General features: G+C 43.7%; 1 protein-coding gene across 2 annotated transcripts; it reads right to left on the minus strand.

Moving 5' to 3' along the window:
* Positions 1–2,234: 2,234 nt before the first annotated feature.
* On the minus strand, positions 2,235–15,942 carry ncapd3 (non-SMC condensin II complex, subunit D3). 2 transcript variants are annotated; one of them, XM_042703059.1, is made up of 35 exons: positions 15,840–15,942; positions 15,223–15,377; positions 14,891–15,053; positions 14,375–14,553; positions 13,881–14,075; positions 13,592–13,653; positions 13,327–13,411; positions 13,060–13,196; positions 12,778–12,850; positions 12,398–12,523; positions 11,501–11,762; positions 11,123–11,167; positions 10,890–10,964; positions 10,705–10,778; positions 10,438–10,572; positions 9,971–10,185; positions 9,547–9,738; positions 9,130–9,227; positions 8,442–8,542; positions 8,098–8,211; positions 7,825–7,939; positions 7,512–7,607; positions 6,364–6,602; positions 6,023–6,102; positions 5,746–5,883; positions 5,395–5,528; positions 4,754–4,938; positions 4,465–4,575; positions 3,695–3,868; positions 3,404–3,504; positions 3,038–3,099; positions 2,897–2,938; positions 2,706–2,768; positions 2,563–2,614; positions 2,235–2,428 (listed from the first exon to the last, which is right to left on the minus strand). In XM_042703059.1, exons 1-35 carry the CDS (start codon positions 15,886–15,888, stop codon positions 2,365–2,367), a joined length of 4,191 nt encoding a protein of 1,396 aa, XP_042558993.1. In that variant the 5' UTR covers positions 15,889–15,942; the 3' UTR covers positions 2,235–2,364. The 2 variants fall into 2 exon arrangements, with proteins under 2 accessions (XP_042558993.1, XP_031416172.2); XM_031560312.2 differs by having other exon boundaries at positions 2,897–2,941.
* Positions 15,943–17,371: the final 1,429 nt, after the last annotated feature.

Consider the following 17,371-nt stretch of genomic DNA (forward strand, 5'->3'; position numbering starts at 1 on the left):
CTGTACAAAACGCCCAGATGCGATGAAGCCTGTAATGTCATCGGCAGAATAAGCAGGAGATGGACAACAATGTTCAGCCTCATCAGGTACAATAATCAAGGAAACACCTGCTGACTCCACTGAATACATTCAGCCTAGAGCGCATAGCGCCATAGATGATAACAGCCTAGTGGGGTTGTTGATCCTACTAGTATTTGCCTCTTTTAGGGCCTCAATGAACGTCTTTGTGAAGTTCTCTCAATAAGAAATAACTCGATTGCTGCTGTGCAGTACTTTCCAAATGAGATATACCATTCACCATCATAGATATTCACCATCACAGATTTAAAAAACAGAATCAGCTGATTGGTGAGTGTCACACATCTCCCTCGCACTTTTGACATAGCCTGATTTCTCATTTGTCCCTAATCTTCAGGTCTTCAATGTTGTAAAAGCAATCATGAACCATAGCATACAAGAAACAATGAATAGATGGTGATTAGCCTATTTCCAAGATATAAACAACATCAGCAAATGTGCTGGGACTGGTCTTGGGTTCTCCCCACATCCACCCTCTAGCTCACTGCATTCTGCTGTGGCCACGTCAGTACATATTCTGGGTGTTCTACACACAGCAGCGTACATGCTGTCCAGGATGGCCCTCCAGAAGGGGACTGGAGATTACACCCCAAGAGAGTGTGCTGCCTGTGGGAAATGTATGGGGATCACATAGGTAGACCTGCTTGCCTCTTCAGAAAATGCACAGTGCCCGCTGTGGTTTTCAATGTTCAACCCTCCAGGTCCACTCGGCCTGGATGCATTAGCCATGAGTAGTTGAGGATGAGGCTTTATGGATTCCCTCCCTTTCTGCTGATTCCTGCAGCCCAGGACTAGGTTTAGGGATGCTGGTCTCCAGTTCCTACTGTTTGCACCGAAGTGGCACAGGTGTTCCAGGCACGGAACTCTGCAGTCACTTCTAGTGGGGACACCATGGGAGATGCCATTAAGGCCAGATTTACAGATGTACAGAACGAAGGTTCTCACAAAACCACTGTTCTATGAACTAAGAGATTATGCTAGTCCAGTTGTTTAATCCCTTATGTTCTCGGGAAGTTGAGGTGGAATTGTGTTCCATTCCTAAGTAAGGGGGTAGTGGACCCATCTCAAGGTTGCACTGGGCATACTCTTCAAAATCTATCCTGTCGTCAGCCAGAAGATATAAAATGACCTTTGTTCACAGAACCATTGTAAAACAAATAACCTTTGTTACTGGGCATTTAACACCTGTGGTTCTAACAAGGGCGGAGCACTTTAACTGTGTTGGCAAACCCTCCTCCCAGCAGCCGGCCTGAAAATGTAATTGCTTCGACGTTCTGCTCTACAGTAGGCTATAGGGACTGCTCAGATTAGCTCCCAAAACTATCCATTTTGAAGTGTGGCCCATTCGAATCGGCTAGATGTGAAAGTACTTATATGCCCAGTAACTATTATTCAAAGTTGTACAAGCTCCGCCCTTCAACTCTGTATTGGCGTTAAAACAGAGTTAGATGTAAGCATATTGAGAGGCTTGGAGTTTGGCGATGGTGTCAATCTGCAGTCTTCATCAATAAGCATAGAATAAACGATTTGATTTACCACTTTTGGCCTAGCACGTGGCATGGCCAATATAAACACTATATTATCAATAAACCTTCCTATTGTTTCTAGCGCCTATCCTGTATTCCAGACGCAGTTGTTGTTTTTTAAATGAGAAATATTGCTAATTCCCCCTCAAAATAGCCCTAGCGACACCCCTGATTGCTAGACATCCATGGCCTGGTGAATAGTGTGGAGCCCCTGCATGATGACTGTCCCAGCGGCTTGGGGACTTGTCACCTGAGGTCATGACTGACTCCTGTGCGCATTGTAGCCTGCTCACACAACAGTAGAACGCATGCGCTTATACGTTCATGCAAATGAAATAACTGCTTTTAAATGTGTGCATTCACAATATCCATTGCAGTCAGAAAAGTGCCTCCCAACAGGTCCACATTAAGAACATATCGAAGTTATACTTTTGGTGTAAACAGATGTGCCACTATGCGGTGTTCACTACATACTCCGATTCCGATCGTTCATATGACATCAAAAGCTAGAAACACAGTATATTACTGCTTATTTCCAGCTGCTTCCTCAGGTGCTTTTATACAAATACTGACACAGAGAGGCATGCTAATTCATTAAACTGTATATGTTGAAGAAAACAAATACTACAGTTTTAAAGTGTTTTAAAGAGTGTAAATAGTTTATTCAGATGAAAGTATATAGAAAAGAAAAGGTAAGGTGGACAAAACAAGACATTTATATCAGAAAGCCAGAATAGAAAGCAGTACAGAGCAACACTGTTCATTTAATTTTGCGAAGTGGGTTCTTGCGCAGAGGGGACTGGATATTCCACTGCCTTGGGGTCCTGCAGAAACCAAAAAAGGAGTCAAGGACATCACCTCTTCCAGACACCAAGCAACATGTGAGTGAAACAAATGGCTCAAACACATCAGAGAAGGGTAAGGGTGTGTGTGTGTGTGTATGGTGAGGCATCCTTACTCTTCCCCCAGAGTCACATGAAAGACATCTTTCTCCTCCTCTTGCGGTGTCTCTGCAGGTAAGACAGCAAAATCATTCACATTTAATTCTGATACCCCCATTATTTTGGGAGAAAATAAAGACAGAAAGGGATAACGTTTTACCTTTGCTCTTGTGATATCTGATGGCACTGAACGCTCCACCAAACGTCAAGTCGTGCATGCCCACTGAGAAGAAAAGTGATACAAACAGGAGTCTGTCAGAGTGCGGAAAGACAAAAACAAAGAAAGAACATATCTGTCCGAAAAAGAATCACAGAGAGAGAGAGAGAGAGATATATTTCTGTCCAACTCACCTTGTGGAGTGCTGATGGCTCTTCCAATATTCCTGTTCAGCTCTACTGTGATGAAAACAGAAATGAAAACACCACATGTCAATACTAAATAAGAATTTAGATCTTTTGCCTTATAATTGAATGTGTGCATGTCCACCTCACCTGCTGAAACAGATGTGTCTACTGACAGCTGTGCATCACTGGTCTCTCTCCCTTCAGAGTGCCTGTGTGAACACACACATACACCCATATGGGTCCAGATTGAACCAAAGCATATACAGTTTTTGGAATGCCACTAGCACAAAAATCACAATCCTAAATACATCTGAAAATGGCAATGCTGGGGGCCAAGGTCCAAGGGCATGCTGCAGTGTTTATGGCAAATCGAGACAAATCGTTTGAACTCAGATCATAAGAGGTAATGTGGCAGACAGAATGTATTCAAATTCTGCATTGACTCTGAGGATATAGCGGTTCTCCTCTCCAGTTAAAGGTCTGTTCTGATTAGATAAACAGGTGATGAGGTACCTTGGCAGCCCAGTGGGGTTTGAGCTGGATGGAACAGCGCGGCCAGGAGTGAAGCCTTGATCAGATGGTGCAGAGGCACGTGGGCCACGGCGACTTTTACGCTACGGCAGACAGAAGAAAGGAGAAACAGACAGAAAAAGAAAAGAAATTAAGCATGTTGCCATCAATGCAGTGGATTTCTACATCTTTCCTCCACCCACATGTAGTCGCTACTGCTACAGCTAACACACATCACCAAGGACCCTCAACTAAAGGAGAATAGGAGAAGAGGAACTGGAAGAGAAGATGTACAGTGGCAGGATGAGGGGTGGTCTTGGTGAAGGTGAGGCGCTGCAGCTGGTGCTCCAGGGCGTCCCCCCCCTGCTGTTTCTGGTACTGCTTCAGGCCAAACTCCAGCTCCTCAGCCAGCTGCATGTCAGCCGCAAACACCTCCTTCAGCTCAGCCCGGTAGTCCTCTGTGATCAGCTACAAATACACACACACACACACACACACACGTGGAGGAGTTCAGCTAACAAGCCTGCCAACATACTGTGTCCCTGCAGCGGGACTGCTGCACACATACTTGAAATCACTAGTGATCGGAATCACAGGTTCACTCACCATCCAATATCACAATATTTTCCCTACGATAACGATATACATCACAACACGGGTGAAAAATCATTTCAAACAATTTCAAGTCCAATTCCAGCAACTGTAAAAGGTCTATTTTAATGGAATGTGTAAGTTGCTGCCAGTTATAATTGTGTTTCTTCACCGTTACCACTCTATTAGGAACCTGAAAGGTAGTGACTGTCTGAAGAACCAGAATGATTATGTGAATAAATGAGTTCCGAACTGTTCTGGGTTATAAAATATAAAACACATGAGTAAATACATAAAAATAAATTCATATACTGTATATATCTCGATATTTCAATATATTTCGTCCCACCCCTACTTCATGAGGACTACAACTGGAAGTGATGTATCTTTTTCTTTTGTTGCTTGCGTGCTTCAGATGTTAATCCACAGGTACAAAATCAGTGGCCCTTCAAAATGGTTTGTTCCTTTCTAACCTGTAGATAGCTCATGAGGTTGCCCAGCACAGGTGAACGCTTCTCTTCCAGCATGTTCTTAAGCCCCAGGACGATGGGGATGACGTTCTCCATTAAGTTCTTCTTCTGGGCCTGAAAAGCACAAAGAACAGAAGAGTAGAGCCCAAAAGATCAGTCTTATACCGATGCCCCAGCACCATGTGAAATACTCCCCGTCAGTGGAATTCCCAATGGGATAAGCATATGAACGTTACACAACCCAGTGAAATTGAACACCTAGAGGGCATCCTGAGGTCCAAGTGGCCCTTACATGTGAGATGAGCTTCTTCTGCATGGTCTTGACTAGAATGGCCTGCTCGTCCTGAGGCTCGTCTGCACCTTCTGCTGCGCTGGCGGCAGACAGCTTCAGCTCCTTCAAACTCAAAACGTCAAATGTATCCGACAGCAACGCAGCGCCGTCCTCGTCCAAGGGCAACGTCTGGTCCACGAAACCAGCTGGAGAAAGGAAGGTGGGTTCAGGAATGAACATAAAACGTGTTTTTAAGTAAGTAATTGTACTTCAGGATTAGGGTTAGGATACGCAGTTTTACCTTAAAATAACAGCTTTAAAAAAAATTGGGGCGCTACAATGACTTTTAATATGGAGAATCGCCTCCGTGCCATTGCCACACCAGGGTCCGTAGGCAAATGACTAGGTTATGTAGGTTTGCCTGAAGCCGCCCGGTTTTTACTGTCTGCCGAACTAGTAAGTAGCTTATTTGCCGTCTTGCTTTGTCTTGCACTTGTTTGATGTTTGACTGTTAGGACAGTTGTTGATAATGTCATAATGTCAAAGTCAGCACATTTCAAGAGATTTCGTTAGTTTTAGCGCTAGCATATCGTTAGCGATTAGCAAATGATCCGTTATGCTACTTTAATGTGTACGTGTGTTTTACACGCTAAGGTTGTTACCCAGGATCTCCTTGCTGATTCTGTTGGTGGTGTTGAAGCGCTGCTCATCAGTGAAGTTCTTCAGCAGGAACTTGTAGATCTTGAATCGCTTGCCTTGGTTCAACTGACCCCGGAGAGAGAACCGGGACCGCTCACTTAAACAACAAACACACCAGCATTCATTTTCACCTGATGACAGCTATGATAGATACACCACAGCAGTCAAAGAACTCAAACCCTAACTAACCCTAGCACAGCAACATTTCAAACACAGCCGATAGAAAACAAATTCAATAAATCTATGACACTTCTATCTATTGGATGCGTTTTGATAGCAATGAGACATGAAGTAATGCAGGATGTGTAGGCTACCTTTCAGTCTGGGGGAATTGGTTGTACTTGCTGTGCTTGTCATAGGAGTTAAAGTGGACGATGCACTCAACGAAGTGCTGATAGAACATCTGTGGGTTCTTCTTCAGGAGCCGATCCACCAAACAGTACTCACAAAGCCTATAAAGAAGGGGAGAGGAGAAATCAAGAAACATTCAACAAATTATTTTTCTATTCTATTGAGAAGGATGAAGACAGTGCTTTATGGAAAACAATATAGTTCTTTGCCTCTGAAATAATGTATTTGTGTACATTGTACCTCGCAATCTCACGGACAGGATCAGCCAAAACCACTGCATACCGGAAGAAGAGAGAGTCCTTCCACTTAAGAAACTCCTCCTGTAGGCAGTGCATATAGAAGTCATTCAATAACATGTCTCTCTCAAACACATACAGACATGCACACTCCATAATTAACTAACAGTTAACTTAAATTACAGCTTCAGTCCATTGGTTTCAAAGCTCTTGAGAAGCTGCCAAAAATTTGGGGCCACTACTTGAATCTTTACAAACTAACCCCCCATCTTTGTAGAACCTTTATCTCAGAACCAAAGTATTTCTACAGAACTTAAAAAGTGTGTGTGTGTGTGTGTTGTGTACCTGCAACAGATTGGTGAGCATGATGAGGGTCTTTTCCCGCACGTCGGGCACGGGGTCGGCAAGGCAGGCGGAGATGTTGGGGACGTAGAGCGTTGCCATGTTGGTGTAGCGCACGCACAGGTCACACAGCACCACGACCACGTTGCTGCGGACGGTCATGTGCTGGCCCTCCTCCAGCACACGAGCAAAGGCTGGCAGGCAGCGATGGGCCAGCTGCTCATGCTGCAGACACAGCTGGCCTTTACACACACGCACACACACGCACACGCGAAGGGGAAAGAGCGGTCAGTCAAAGACTGATCTACAACATTTGTATCTAACGTGAAGCACTATGGGACTGTGTGTAAAGAATATGGGGCGACATTCATGAAGGTGTTACCAGTGTCAGAATCAGAGAAAATAGTCTGAAACAGCTCACCCATTGCTTTTACCCAACTGGTTTTATGAAATCAATCCCCCCCCCCAAATTCTAAGATTGTTTTTTAGATTAAATGGACATAGGGGTCTAGAAACTATTCTTTTAGACCCCTCACCTTTGATTAACTGCCTATTTCAGAAGGTAGCAAAGATGACAGGCTATAACCGCAAAGACTACACAGTTTAATTTCCTTTCACCTTCAGTGGAATTGGAAAGAATGGAAAAAAAAAAATGCAAATGTGCACGATGAGAGATTAACTTCCCATTTCAATTGAAGACTTGCAGCCAGTCAGCCTGTTCCATTATCATATGGTACATATATGTTTGGTCATGGATGGGTATTCAGGATTACTGTGTTACAATGGGCGTATTTCCCATTCTGTTCATAATGCACGGGCACGAGTCGTTTCATTAACTTTGGCTACTGGAAATGTCCAGCCCACATGTCCAGCACACATAGCTATAGCTAAATGTTCAGACCGGGCTGCAAAGTTTGTATTAGTTATTGGTTCCAAGTTTGTTTTGTTAGTGTGATAGATAGAAACTGTTGAAAGAACGAACATGAAATCAACATACATGACACCAAACATTAACTTAATGTGAACATAATGAAAAAAATGAAATGAACATTAAATCTCATCTTGAGACCTTGGCCCTTACTACACTGTTATGCTTTTGACCTTATGAGGAGAGAAACACACACACACACACCCCCCCCCCCCCCCCTTACCTAAGGTGACAACTGCATGAGCTTGCACCACAGATGGCATGTGGGTAAGCTTGAACTGAGACAGGGGCTGACTGCCGGGCAGCTCTGTAAAGCCTTCTGCTGGGAGACAGTGGAAAAATCACAACGTCTTAGTTAAACAATGAGAAAAGGCACACTTACAAAACTTTGCACTACAAACACACTTGCACTAATTCTTAAATATCCATACAGATTTGCAAATCAACCCTCTGCTTTCCATCAACTGCATGTACCAGATCAAGCGTGTGTGTGTGTGTGTGTGTGTGTGTGTGTGTGGCGGGGTGTTTGCTCTGACCTGGCTGTATCTCCACAGCCGTGGTGAGGAAGGAGAGCACAAGAGCGAAGACCCGCTCCCCCACTTTCTCAGGGCAGTGCAGTGATGCTTTACCCAGCATGTACAAGTGCCTCACCTGGAGGGGCCAGAGCAAACAGATCAACAAACACGCTGGAAAACAACTTAAAGCGCTTCTAAAACGCAGATTTTTGGGAAAATAAGGATAATCAGTCTGATGTGTTACTGGTTAACTCAATGAATCAATGATCTCCAAACTAAAACACAGGGCCTTACCACCATCTGCGTATCAATGTCCTCTGCTGCTTTGACGGCGTTGGATAAATAGTTTTGACAGATGGTCACTAGCTCACCACAATGCTTATTCATGAAGTCCTGGAACTCAGGCACCTAGGGGGGGGCGAGAGAGAGAGAGAGAGAGAGAGAGACACACATCTTAAAATCTAACTGGATCATTTTATCCTTTCCATTTGTTTAGGTGCAAATATCTGACTTGGAGTGCACACAGCTTTGAACACATGTATTTAAGTAGAAAAGCTTGGTTGGGCCTGGAACTAAAATCGTTCTCTATGTGGTGACTGAGTGAGCGTTGTTGTCCTCATGTGGAGACGCAAGCGCACCTCTTTGTGTTCCGCACGGCCCAGCCTGCACAGCGCCTCCACCCCAGCATGAGTGATGTCGGAGGGCATCGCACAGCTCCTCAGCAGCCCCATCACCTCTTCTGGAGAGGAACAACATGGCGACAGTCGCGTGAACACAATAGATAGGAAGGCATACATATGGTCAAAGGTCAGTGTGTGTCTTTACCACAAACACCAAAACCTGGGCTGCGGTCTTAGTCAAAAATGACCTTTATTAACCACTTTTCCTTGACGTCGATGGAAAACGTCATGAGGTCAAGGAAGGATGTGAATGGAAATAAGGAAGAGACAACTACAGTGCTAAGAGAATCCGACTGCAATGACACTAGGCTACGGAATTATGTGACGGGGGATGTTATTGACGCAGGTCTTTAAATGTTGTTGCCGCAATTAATTGTGGGACGGCATTATCTCTTTTCCTTTCATAAAGGATGGTCCCGTGTATCCTATGCTAAAGGAGATAAGGAAGGAAACATTGCAGCACCTTTCCTAAGCATTTAGACACAAGCTCACACAATGCCACTTAGATTCTTCCAGGTCATTTCACTCAGTGAGGAACCTTCTTAAACAAATAAAAGTAGGACCGCAGCCATAGTCTATATGAGGTACTCACACATAAACAGAGAAGAAACACAAAAAGTAGTGGCACACACAAAGAGTGACTAACCCACAATCGTTTCTCTGGTGATGTCATTAATGTGCTCGGCAATGTCACCAATCACAGACAGGATGTGGCAAGTGGTGTCCACCCTCACCTCCTTCATCCTGGGAAGAACAGACAGCAAACGTTTAAACATGAAATGATGGATGGAAGACACATCTAAGAACATGGCGACAGCAACCGTTTAAACATGAAACGATGGGTGAAAGACACAACTAAGTTTGGGAGTTTGGGGGCAGCTGTGATCAGCAGATTTGCCCCTGGGTGGTACAATGTCACCATCAAATGTCCTATTTTTGTATTCACAGCTTCAGTAATCAGCAGAATAGGACAATCTAGTCCTCTCAGTCAGCTGGAACACAATACTGTAAGGTGGTACAGTGCAACATCAGCAGTTCAGCACGCGTGAAGTGCAGCCCTTACTGGAGCATGTTGTCCCATTTGTTCAGGATGGTCTCGTAGTCGAGGCCAGGGGCCGCTCTGGTCACTTGGGACAGCAGCATCCAGGCCACAGGGGCGTGCTCCGTCTCCGTGTGCTTGATAAGCGTGTTTACAAACGCTGTGGAAAACTTCTTCTGTCTGGACCAGATGCGGAAGGCTTTACGGAAGTAACAGCTGGTGAAAGGGGGAAAGGATTAGAGGGCAGGGGTTATTATATTTGCAGCTGTATGCAATTTCCAACAACTCGTTGTTTTGTAATGAAAGCATCGTTTTAATAGCCAAAATAAGAACAAAGATTCCGTCGCCATAACTAATTTACCATAGAGATGATGTAACACACCAATATGGATAGACATTCTTACTTGAGTGTGTGAGTTTATTGCGTGTGTGCGTGTATCACACCCACCCGAGGTCCGCACACTGATCGCACATGAGCCCCAGCAGGTCCCAGGCCAGCCTCTGGGCCGTGTCGGCGTAGTGGCGTGGGTCCTTAATGTGCTGCAGGATGAGCAGGTCCAGCAGCTCCAGAGCTTTCTCCTGCACAGACGTCTCTGCGTCCATCACAGACACCACCACACCACGCAGCCATGCCACCTGCACCAGGCTCCGGTCTGGACACGACTGGAGGCATACACACAGACAGTTTTTGTTCATTTCCTTTTTTTTTTAATACGTTTATTTTACAGGGACAATGCAGTATGACCACAGATTATTGCTAAGGGCTAATTTACATCTGCGGCAAATGAATGGCCAAGTATAACAATGTGGAAAAGGCAATGAACACTGTAACAAAATAACACAACAGAACAAGGATGCAGTGCTGGAAACAAGAGTGGCCAAGAGCAGCTGACGGTAAGAGAATGGAGGACTTACAATGAGCAGATCGGTCAGACACTGCATGGCCTTCTTCTTCACCTGGACAGAGGAGTCTCTGCAGCGCTCGGACAGCAGGGTCAGGTGCCCCTTACTGCAGACGATCACGTTGTGCTTCAGTAAGCCTGTAATGGCCTGGGAACACACACACACAAATAATAGATATACTTAACAAGTACAGTTTAAAGATAGACAGATAGATAGATAGATAGATTGGACAACCAAGGAAGAAAACGATGTGTGTGGTCATGACAGCCAGGCCATCACCTCCAAAGCAGCCTTTCTGACGCTGCTCTTGGCATCTGACACACGCTGCTTTAACAGCTCTATTGTGTCCTGAGCTGTGGGAACAAAGAAATAAATGTTAAAAAAAAAAAAACATTGGTCACCTGTCTGTCAGCCTGTGACATTTTAAATTCATGACACCACAAAGAAAACAAGGCAGAACCTACACTCGTCTGATGTGTTGGCGTTTGTGTGCTGAATCGTCCTGAAGGTAGAGAGGCCATGGTAGGTGGTCCCAGCACCTAGGGAAGGAAAACAACAACCAAACAAACCCCCACATTCTTAGTTATTTGCCATTTATGTTACTACACTCTGCCAACCCCGCCAAATAACTATGTCAATTAGAATTACAACAGTGTCATTATGTCTCATGAATTTACAAACTCATTTCCCAGCTCACCTTCACTGCCTTCCATCTCCAGGAGGTTCCTGGACTCCACAGCACCTAAGAGCAGCACCACCAAGAGTAAAAAGGAGGCCACACACTGATAATACAATGAAAACACTGATACACTGATAATACTGAAAATGCTGTGTGTCCCCCACATCTGATAGAGCTTTTAAATATATTTTTAACTTCTAAGACAATATCAGCGGTTGAGGTAAGAAAGAACTAATGAAAGATTTACTCTCAGGCACTTGCCTACTGCAGTATAATACGTAATGTTTTTTTAGTATCCGTCTGGGAATCGCTTGAAACAGTAACAAACATCAAGAACAGCCAGAAGACAAGTAAACACTGTAGTCTGGGTGTGGGAGCTCATATGCACAGACTCACTAGCTTGGAAGAGCTCCTGCACATATCTGGTGGTGTTTTGTGACTGGAGGTCCAGACAGCGGGAGAGGCAGTGCAGGGCATGGGCGCGGACGGTGGGCGACACGTCAGAGCTGCGGCCGAACACCAGCGTCTGCACCAGGAAGCGCCGCGTCAGTAACTCTGCCTGCCCCGCCTCCAGAGGCAGCTCCTGATGCTCAGGCCGCTCCTCCACCACCTCCAGCAGCACCATGACAACGTCCAGAGCAAACATCCGATACGCCATCTGATTGTGAACATGGCAACAAGAGTCAGCAAATGCTCAGACTCTCAGCGGAACACTGGATGTCACACTTATTTTTTTTTTTTTTTAATACTGTTGTTTAATTTATTTGACAGATATTCCTTCGGCATTTTGGGAACTCATTTAATTGTACAAGGTCAAATGTTGAACAAAGTTGTATTGCCAAGACATGTCAAGACGTTTCTACAGATCTTTAGCTATTTTTAGGTCTCTGCTCTGTTCCCACACTTCAAATCCACCATTATCCCAGTTGTGAAAAAAAAAAGAATTCAGGCCTACGTGACTACAGGTTGGTGGTCTAGATCTCTAGTAGAAATAAGGCGAAGAACTGTTGGTCTTAGCCTTACAGAAGGTTATCAAATACAAAATGGACCTGTCAAAGTCCACTACATGCCATAGCCTGACAATATATACCACAGTCCGTGTGATCCATCTCACAAAGCTTTTCACGTTTTCTGAGCTGTGACAGAGCCCATCATAGATCAGAGATTTTCAAACATGCAGGAGCAGAGCTGGGAAGAACACTGTGAGCCTCTGTGCTGGAGCTCAATGCTATGTGGCATCATTAAATCAGATCCAACCCTGTACATGCAAGAGGTCTACTTGAGGGCACTAACCTGTGGTTTCAGAGAGTAGCTGTACAGCCACCGGATGAAGTTTGCCCGCCTTGCCAGGGACATCTTAGCCACCAGCTGCCCCACAGCCTGGGCCCCTTTGGTACGGTAGTCCACTTTCTCCACCATCTGCAGCCAGCAGAGATGATGATAAATGTTAAGGCCATATTATGTTATGCTGGTGTCCTTCAGTTGAGTCGACAAACTCCACTAAACCCAGGCCCGGTATAGCCCTTGAAAGTCTCTGTGAAGGCTGAGATCAGCTGGTCTAAATGAGTAAATCAGAGCCTTTTTGTTCATGAAAAGACAACATCTTAACACCAAAACCTTTCAGCCAAGACAGACTGAGGCATGCCTTTAGTTTGAGTTCGAGTCAACGTTACCTTGTCGCAAATGTGCTGAGCCAAGATGTAGAGCACAGGCATGGCAGCATCCTTCAGCTCATCAACAACGTGACTGAAACACAATACTGCTCTGTCAGTACACATCAGCAAAACAAAGCTCACAACAATAGCATTGTTGAGGGGAGGCTGAGGTGCAATCGGTCGTCATCATCGTTGCACACACCAGTGACAAACACATCACACGAACACGAACACGCCATGCCATGCCACGCCACGCCACGCCACGCCACGCCACGCCACGCCACGCCACGCCACGCTCACCTGACAAACCGTATGGCCTGGTTCCGCGCGGCAACAACGGCATGCGATGGCAACAGCAGGGTGGGCTTGGACTGCATGTCATCTTTGCTCATCATGAGAATCACGAACAGCAGCCGCCGGAACACAGACCTCAGACACTAAAAACACAGACCCCCAGCAGTCAGTACACAAAGTACTCAGTCAGCACACATGTATTTGTAGATACACATTTACCATTTACTTTGGATGGAAGGCAAATTGTATAGAGAAAAAGAACTGTTCAGGCACCGTGTCCCCAGCTCCACGACTGGAGCAGAGTATCCACAATCCATGATAGGCCAGCTCCGGCAGGGTCTTCATTCTGTCAATGGTCCTGAACACCAATGTGTATTGGAAAATTATAAGTGGATGTGTGTCACTCTCTCTAATATAACACAACACCAATACCACATCACCATACCATGCACACACACACACACACACACACACACACTGCACTTTACACCTCCCATATATAGTGACAGAATTAGCATATTAGTCATGTTAAACTTACACTGAATTTGAAAACAAGATCTCTTCAATGGTTGGCTCAAAGTGAGTGAGCTCAGTCAAAATCTAAATACAAAATAAATAATAAAATATTAATAAATAAAATCAATAAATAAATAAAACAATTTATCAAATCCTTGACATCTGTCAGCATCTTAGATCTCATTTTGGATTAAAATTCAGGCTGGAAGTTGCAACAAGACTTTTCTTATAATAAAGAGTTCATGTCTATTCTGAAACAATTTTAAAACTATTTATTATTGGCATTTTGCAGTTGGAAACAAGCTACTCACCCGCACACACTCATTAACACATTGGGGCCTGTGTTGGAGAGAACCGCTCTTCAGGAGGTGGAGCAAAGTTTTGACCACAGATTCAATTTCATTTCGTATACACAACAGCTCTCGAGTAGAGAATGAGGTCTCCATGTCAACATTTGGGTCGTCATCCTTCTCATCATCATCCTCATCATCATCATCATCATCCATCTGGCAAAGTCAGACATTTGAGGGTTAGCGTACAGAACAGAAGAGAACGTCAGGCCTTGTGTGTTACTCAGAGATGGAGCTGAGAAAGAATAAGGTGTCTTTCCTGTTAAATCCATTACAATCTTAAATTTGTAAGGCTGCAAAGCCTTCAGGTATTCAGAAATTACTAGCAAACTGCTCTGGTTTCATATAGTGTGTTTATGAGAAACTAAAAAAAAAAAAAAAAGACATCTATTCCATTCAAACAGTATCACAGACATGTGATACACCGGCACACATCTATGAATGTGCAGAAACACCTTTTTTTGGTTCTTTTTCTGAGGCTTGGCACGTTTCCGTCCCTTTGGTTTGCCTTGGGAGTTACTTGGGGGGTCTTTCTTGCGTTTCTTTCCAGACGAGTCTTTTGGCCAACATTTCTGGATGAGTCCAAGGGAGCTCTCAAACAGAATTTGGTGAAAAACTTGATTGGCTACACTACCTGAGGACATGACATACAAACATGTCAACATACAGCAACTCAAGTGGAAACTGTATCACACTGTAGAAATATGTACAATGAAACATCCATGGAAGAGTACAATAACATCATTAAATTCATTACCTACATACAAAGGAAATCCAATTTCATTACTTTTCCAATTAATTAATTAGTTAAATTTCATGACTTTTCCTGGCCTGGAAATCTTTAAACTTTTATTATTTTTCCATGACCGTGGGGAGCGTACATTTAGTAATGCTCATTGTACATATAGGACACGTATTTGTGTTGTTTAGGAAAGAAAATCAAGAAATCTCGGGGAAAGGGGTGATCTTACCTGGAATCCTCAACAGCAGTAGGTAAAGCGAAGCTGCTTGCAGCGCATGCAGCCTCTCCTCCAAGTTAGAGTTTGTTGACTTTCCCTCAAGGATGAAATGGGACATGACTGCCACAAGAGTTTTGACGGAGATGTCATTTTCTTTCAACAAGATCCAGACATTCTGAAAAATGAATCAGTGCTGTAAGAGACGTGTGGGTCACACGGAGAAAATCTCTTGCAATAGTTTTCATATTAGTTCGGGGCATCACCCGACACAAACCTGAGTTTACCAATAGTTTTTAAAGGTTGTACGTTTTTAAGAATCAAGTGGAGACCGCGAAACAAACTACCTGTGTATTTCCTGTTGTGTCGTTTGCAAACGGCAGCAGTTCAGTGTGTACAGTTTTGAAAACATTTGTTCCTCCTTCTGTTATTTTTTCCACAATAACAGCGTCCAGTTGTTCTGTCTCACAGAATTCCGCTTCCCATACCGCGTCCACCCAAGCTGCACAAAAGGTTAACACTTTTATTGTACTGGTAATTACTGTTAAAACACGTAACAACGCTAGCTATGTAAGTTATATGGCTACGTTAGCCAACTAGCTCCGAAGGTCAAGCTACAATGCTACACTCGGAAGGTGATTTTCGTGAAGGTGCTCAACCTCCTGTGAAACACACTTGATTACTGGGAGTATAATCTATTGTTTTCAAAACAATCTATGTAAATTACACACATCAGCTCGTCATACCCGCTGTAGCCAGCGCTCACATTTGTCTTAAATAATTACTTAGCGTATAAGCTTAACAACTTAATTATCGCTAACTACCATAACATAGCTATACTGGCTAGCCTGCAAATTAGAACAAGCAATGGTTTAATTAACGTTGCTATCTTTATATCCTAAATGCCAGGTAGATTGCCGATTCTATTTCGATAATCAACGGAGTTATAAGAGGATGAACAAACCTTTTGATACATCTGTTAATTTCAACAATTCCAGGGCGTTCAGCTCCATCTTCAAATATACGCGCCAAACAGAGGTAAGAAAACGGGTGAAGGGCCCCTGTCAAAAAGCCGTAGTTTTATTGGTGCGCACAACGTCAACAATATATCTCATTGGTTACGCGAGGCAGACAGGAAGTGCCATCTCCAGTAAAGATGGTGGGTTGTGCGCCATGCGATTTAAGAAGACAGTTTGTGTCTTACTTCATATTAATAAAAAACGATGATTCGATAGTTTAATTTTCTTTAACTCTTTAATTATTATTATTTTATTTTATTTTTTATTGAGCGTGTCAAATCAGCAGATGAGATTGATAAACATACTATGGTGTTAAATCCATGCAGAATATCAGACTGATTTTCTATAATTCCCCATAATCAATATTTTAGTACTGTTACGTGCGTGACTGGATGCTGACGTTATTGCCCCACCAGGTGAGTACATTCTGGGTAAAGTGTCACTGCACTGCAAGTGGATGGAGCGGGTCTTCGCTCTCGTGCTCTCCTTCCTCACCACGGCTGTGGAGCTACAGCCAGGTCAGACCAAACACCCCGCGACCCACACAAACAGACATATAAACACAAGGCCGTAAAATACCAAGGTGAAACGTGTATGCACATTTAGAAAACTAATACTGTCGAATTCCAACTAATTCATTTTAACATATTTCTAAATCATTCTAGGGGGCAGCACTGCAAATGATACAATTGGCATTAACGGGCAACTAATAAAACACATACCATGTTAAAAAGCTAATCAACAAGGCTTAGCCTTACACCATCTCATTAAAAATAAGGACAAGTCTTCAAACCCCTTCCATTATTGCCATTATACTAAAATAATTTGCTCATCTCCAACATCCCACAGCCACCTCCCCTTCCTCCAAACTCTTGAAAAAGACATAACATCATTCACCAAGTAATAATATGCATATTCAATCTTGATGCGACCTTTCACCTCTAAGGGATCTAATGAGCCAACCCCCAAGATTTTGTTCTTCCGCATCTTCCAACTGACCAACTTAGCTGACCCAGAGAGAGAGAGAGAGAGAATTTTAGAGGTAGCAAGGAAGTGTAACATCAGATAACATAAAGGAAATTGGTATAAATGATAAATAAATGTATTTGTGGCCTGGAGGAGAGGGAGGAAGGGAGGAGGGGGAGGCCTTTCTCTCTCTCTTCTTCTTTTCCTTTCCTCACTTTGGAAGGCCCTTCCCCTGTTCTTTCCCTCTTCTGTCCTCCTGACTCTCTCCTCAGTTTCTTTCTCTCTCCTGCTGATGTTTTTAAATAATAAAAAAAAGTCTAAATAACTACCATTAGTAGTATTATTTGATAATAGGCTTTGGTTGGGTCATGTTTATGAAAAAGGTAATCCATCCATCGTTGCATTTAAGCGTAGTACAATTTTCAATGTGGCATCCCCTTATTTCCTAAAATGTGCTGTTCGGATATTTGTTGATAAATAAAGCACTTAGTGATTTTTCGATATTTTGAGG

The sequence above is a fragment of the Clupea harengus genome, chromosome 22 (assembly GCF_900700415.2).
Source record: "Clupea harengus chromosome 22, Ch_v2.0.2, whole genome shotgun sequence".
NCBI classification, from domain to species: domain Eukaryota; kingdom Metazoa; phylum Chordata; class Actinopteri; order Clupeiformes; family Clupeidae; genus Clupea; species Clupea harengus.

Bases quoted from the DNA above. Each gene is read 5' to 3' on its own strand.
- ncapd3 (XM_031560312.2), bottom strand. From the start codon at position 15,888: ATGGAGCTGAACGCCCTGGAATTGTTGAAATTAACAGATGTATCAAAA. The intron at 13,654-13,880 runs GTGAGTAGCTTG...TTTTGTATTTAG, and splicing joins GTGTTAATGAGTGTGTGCGG to ATTTTGACTGAGCTCACTCA. The intron at 9,739-9,970 runs GTGGGTGTGATA...CCCTTTCACCAG, and splicing joins GATCAGTGTGCGGACCTCGG to CTGTTACTTCCGTAAAGCCT.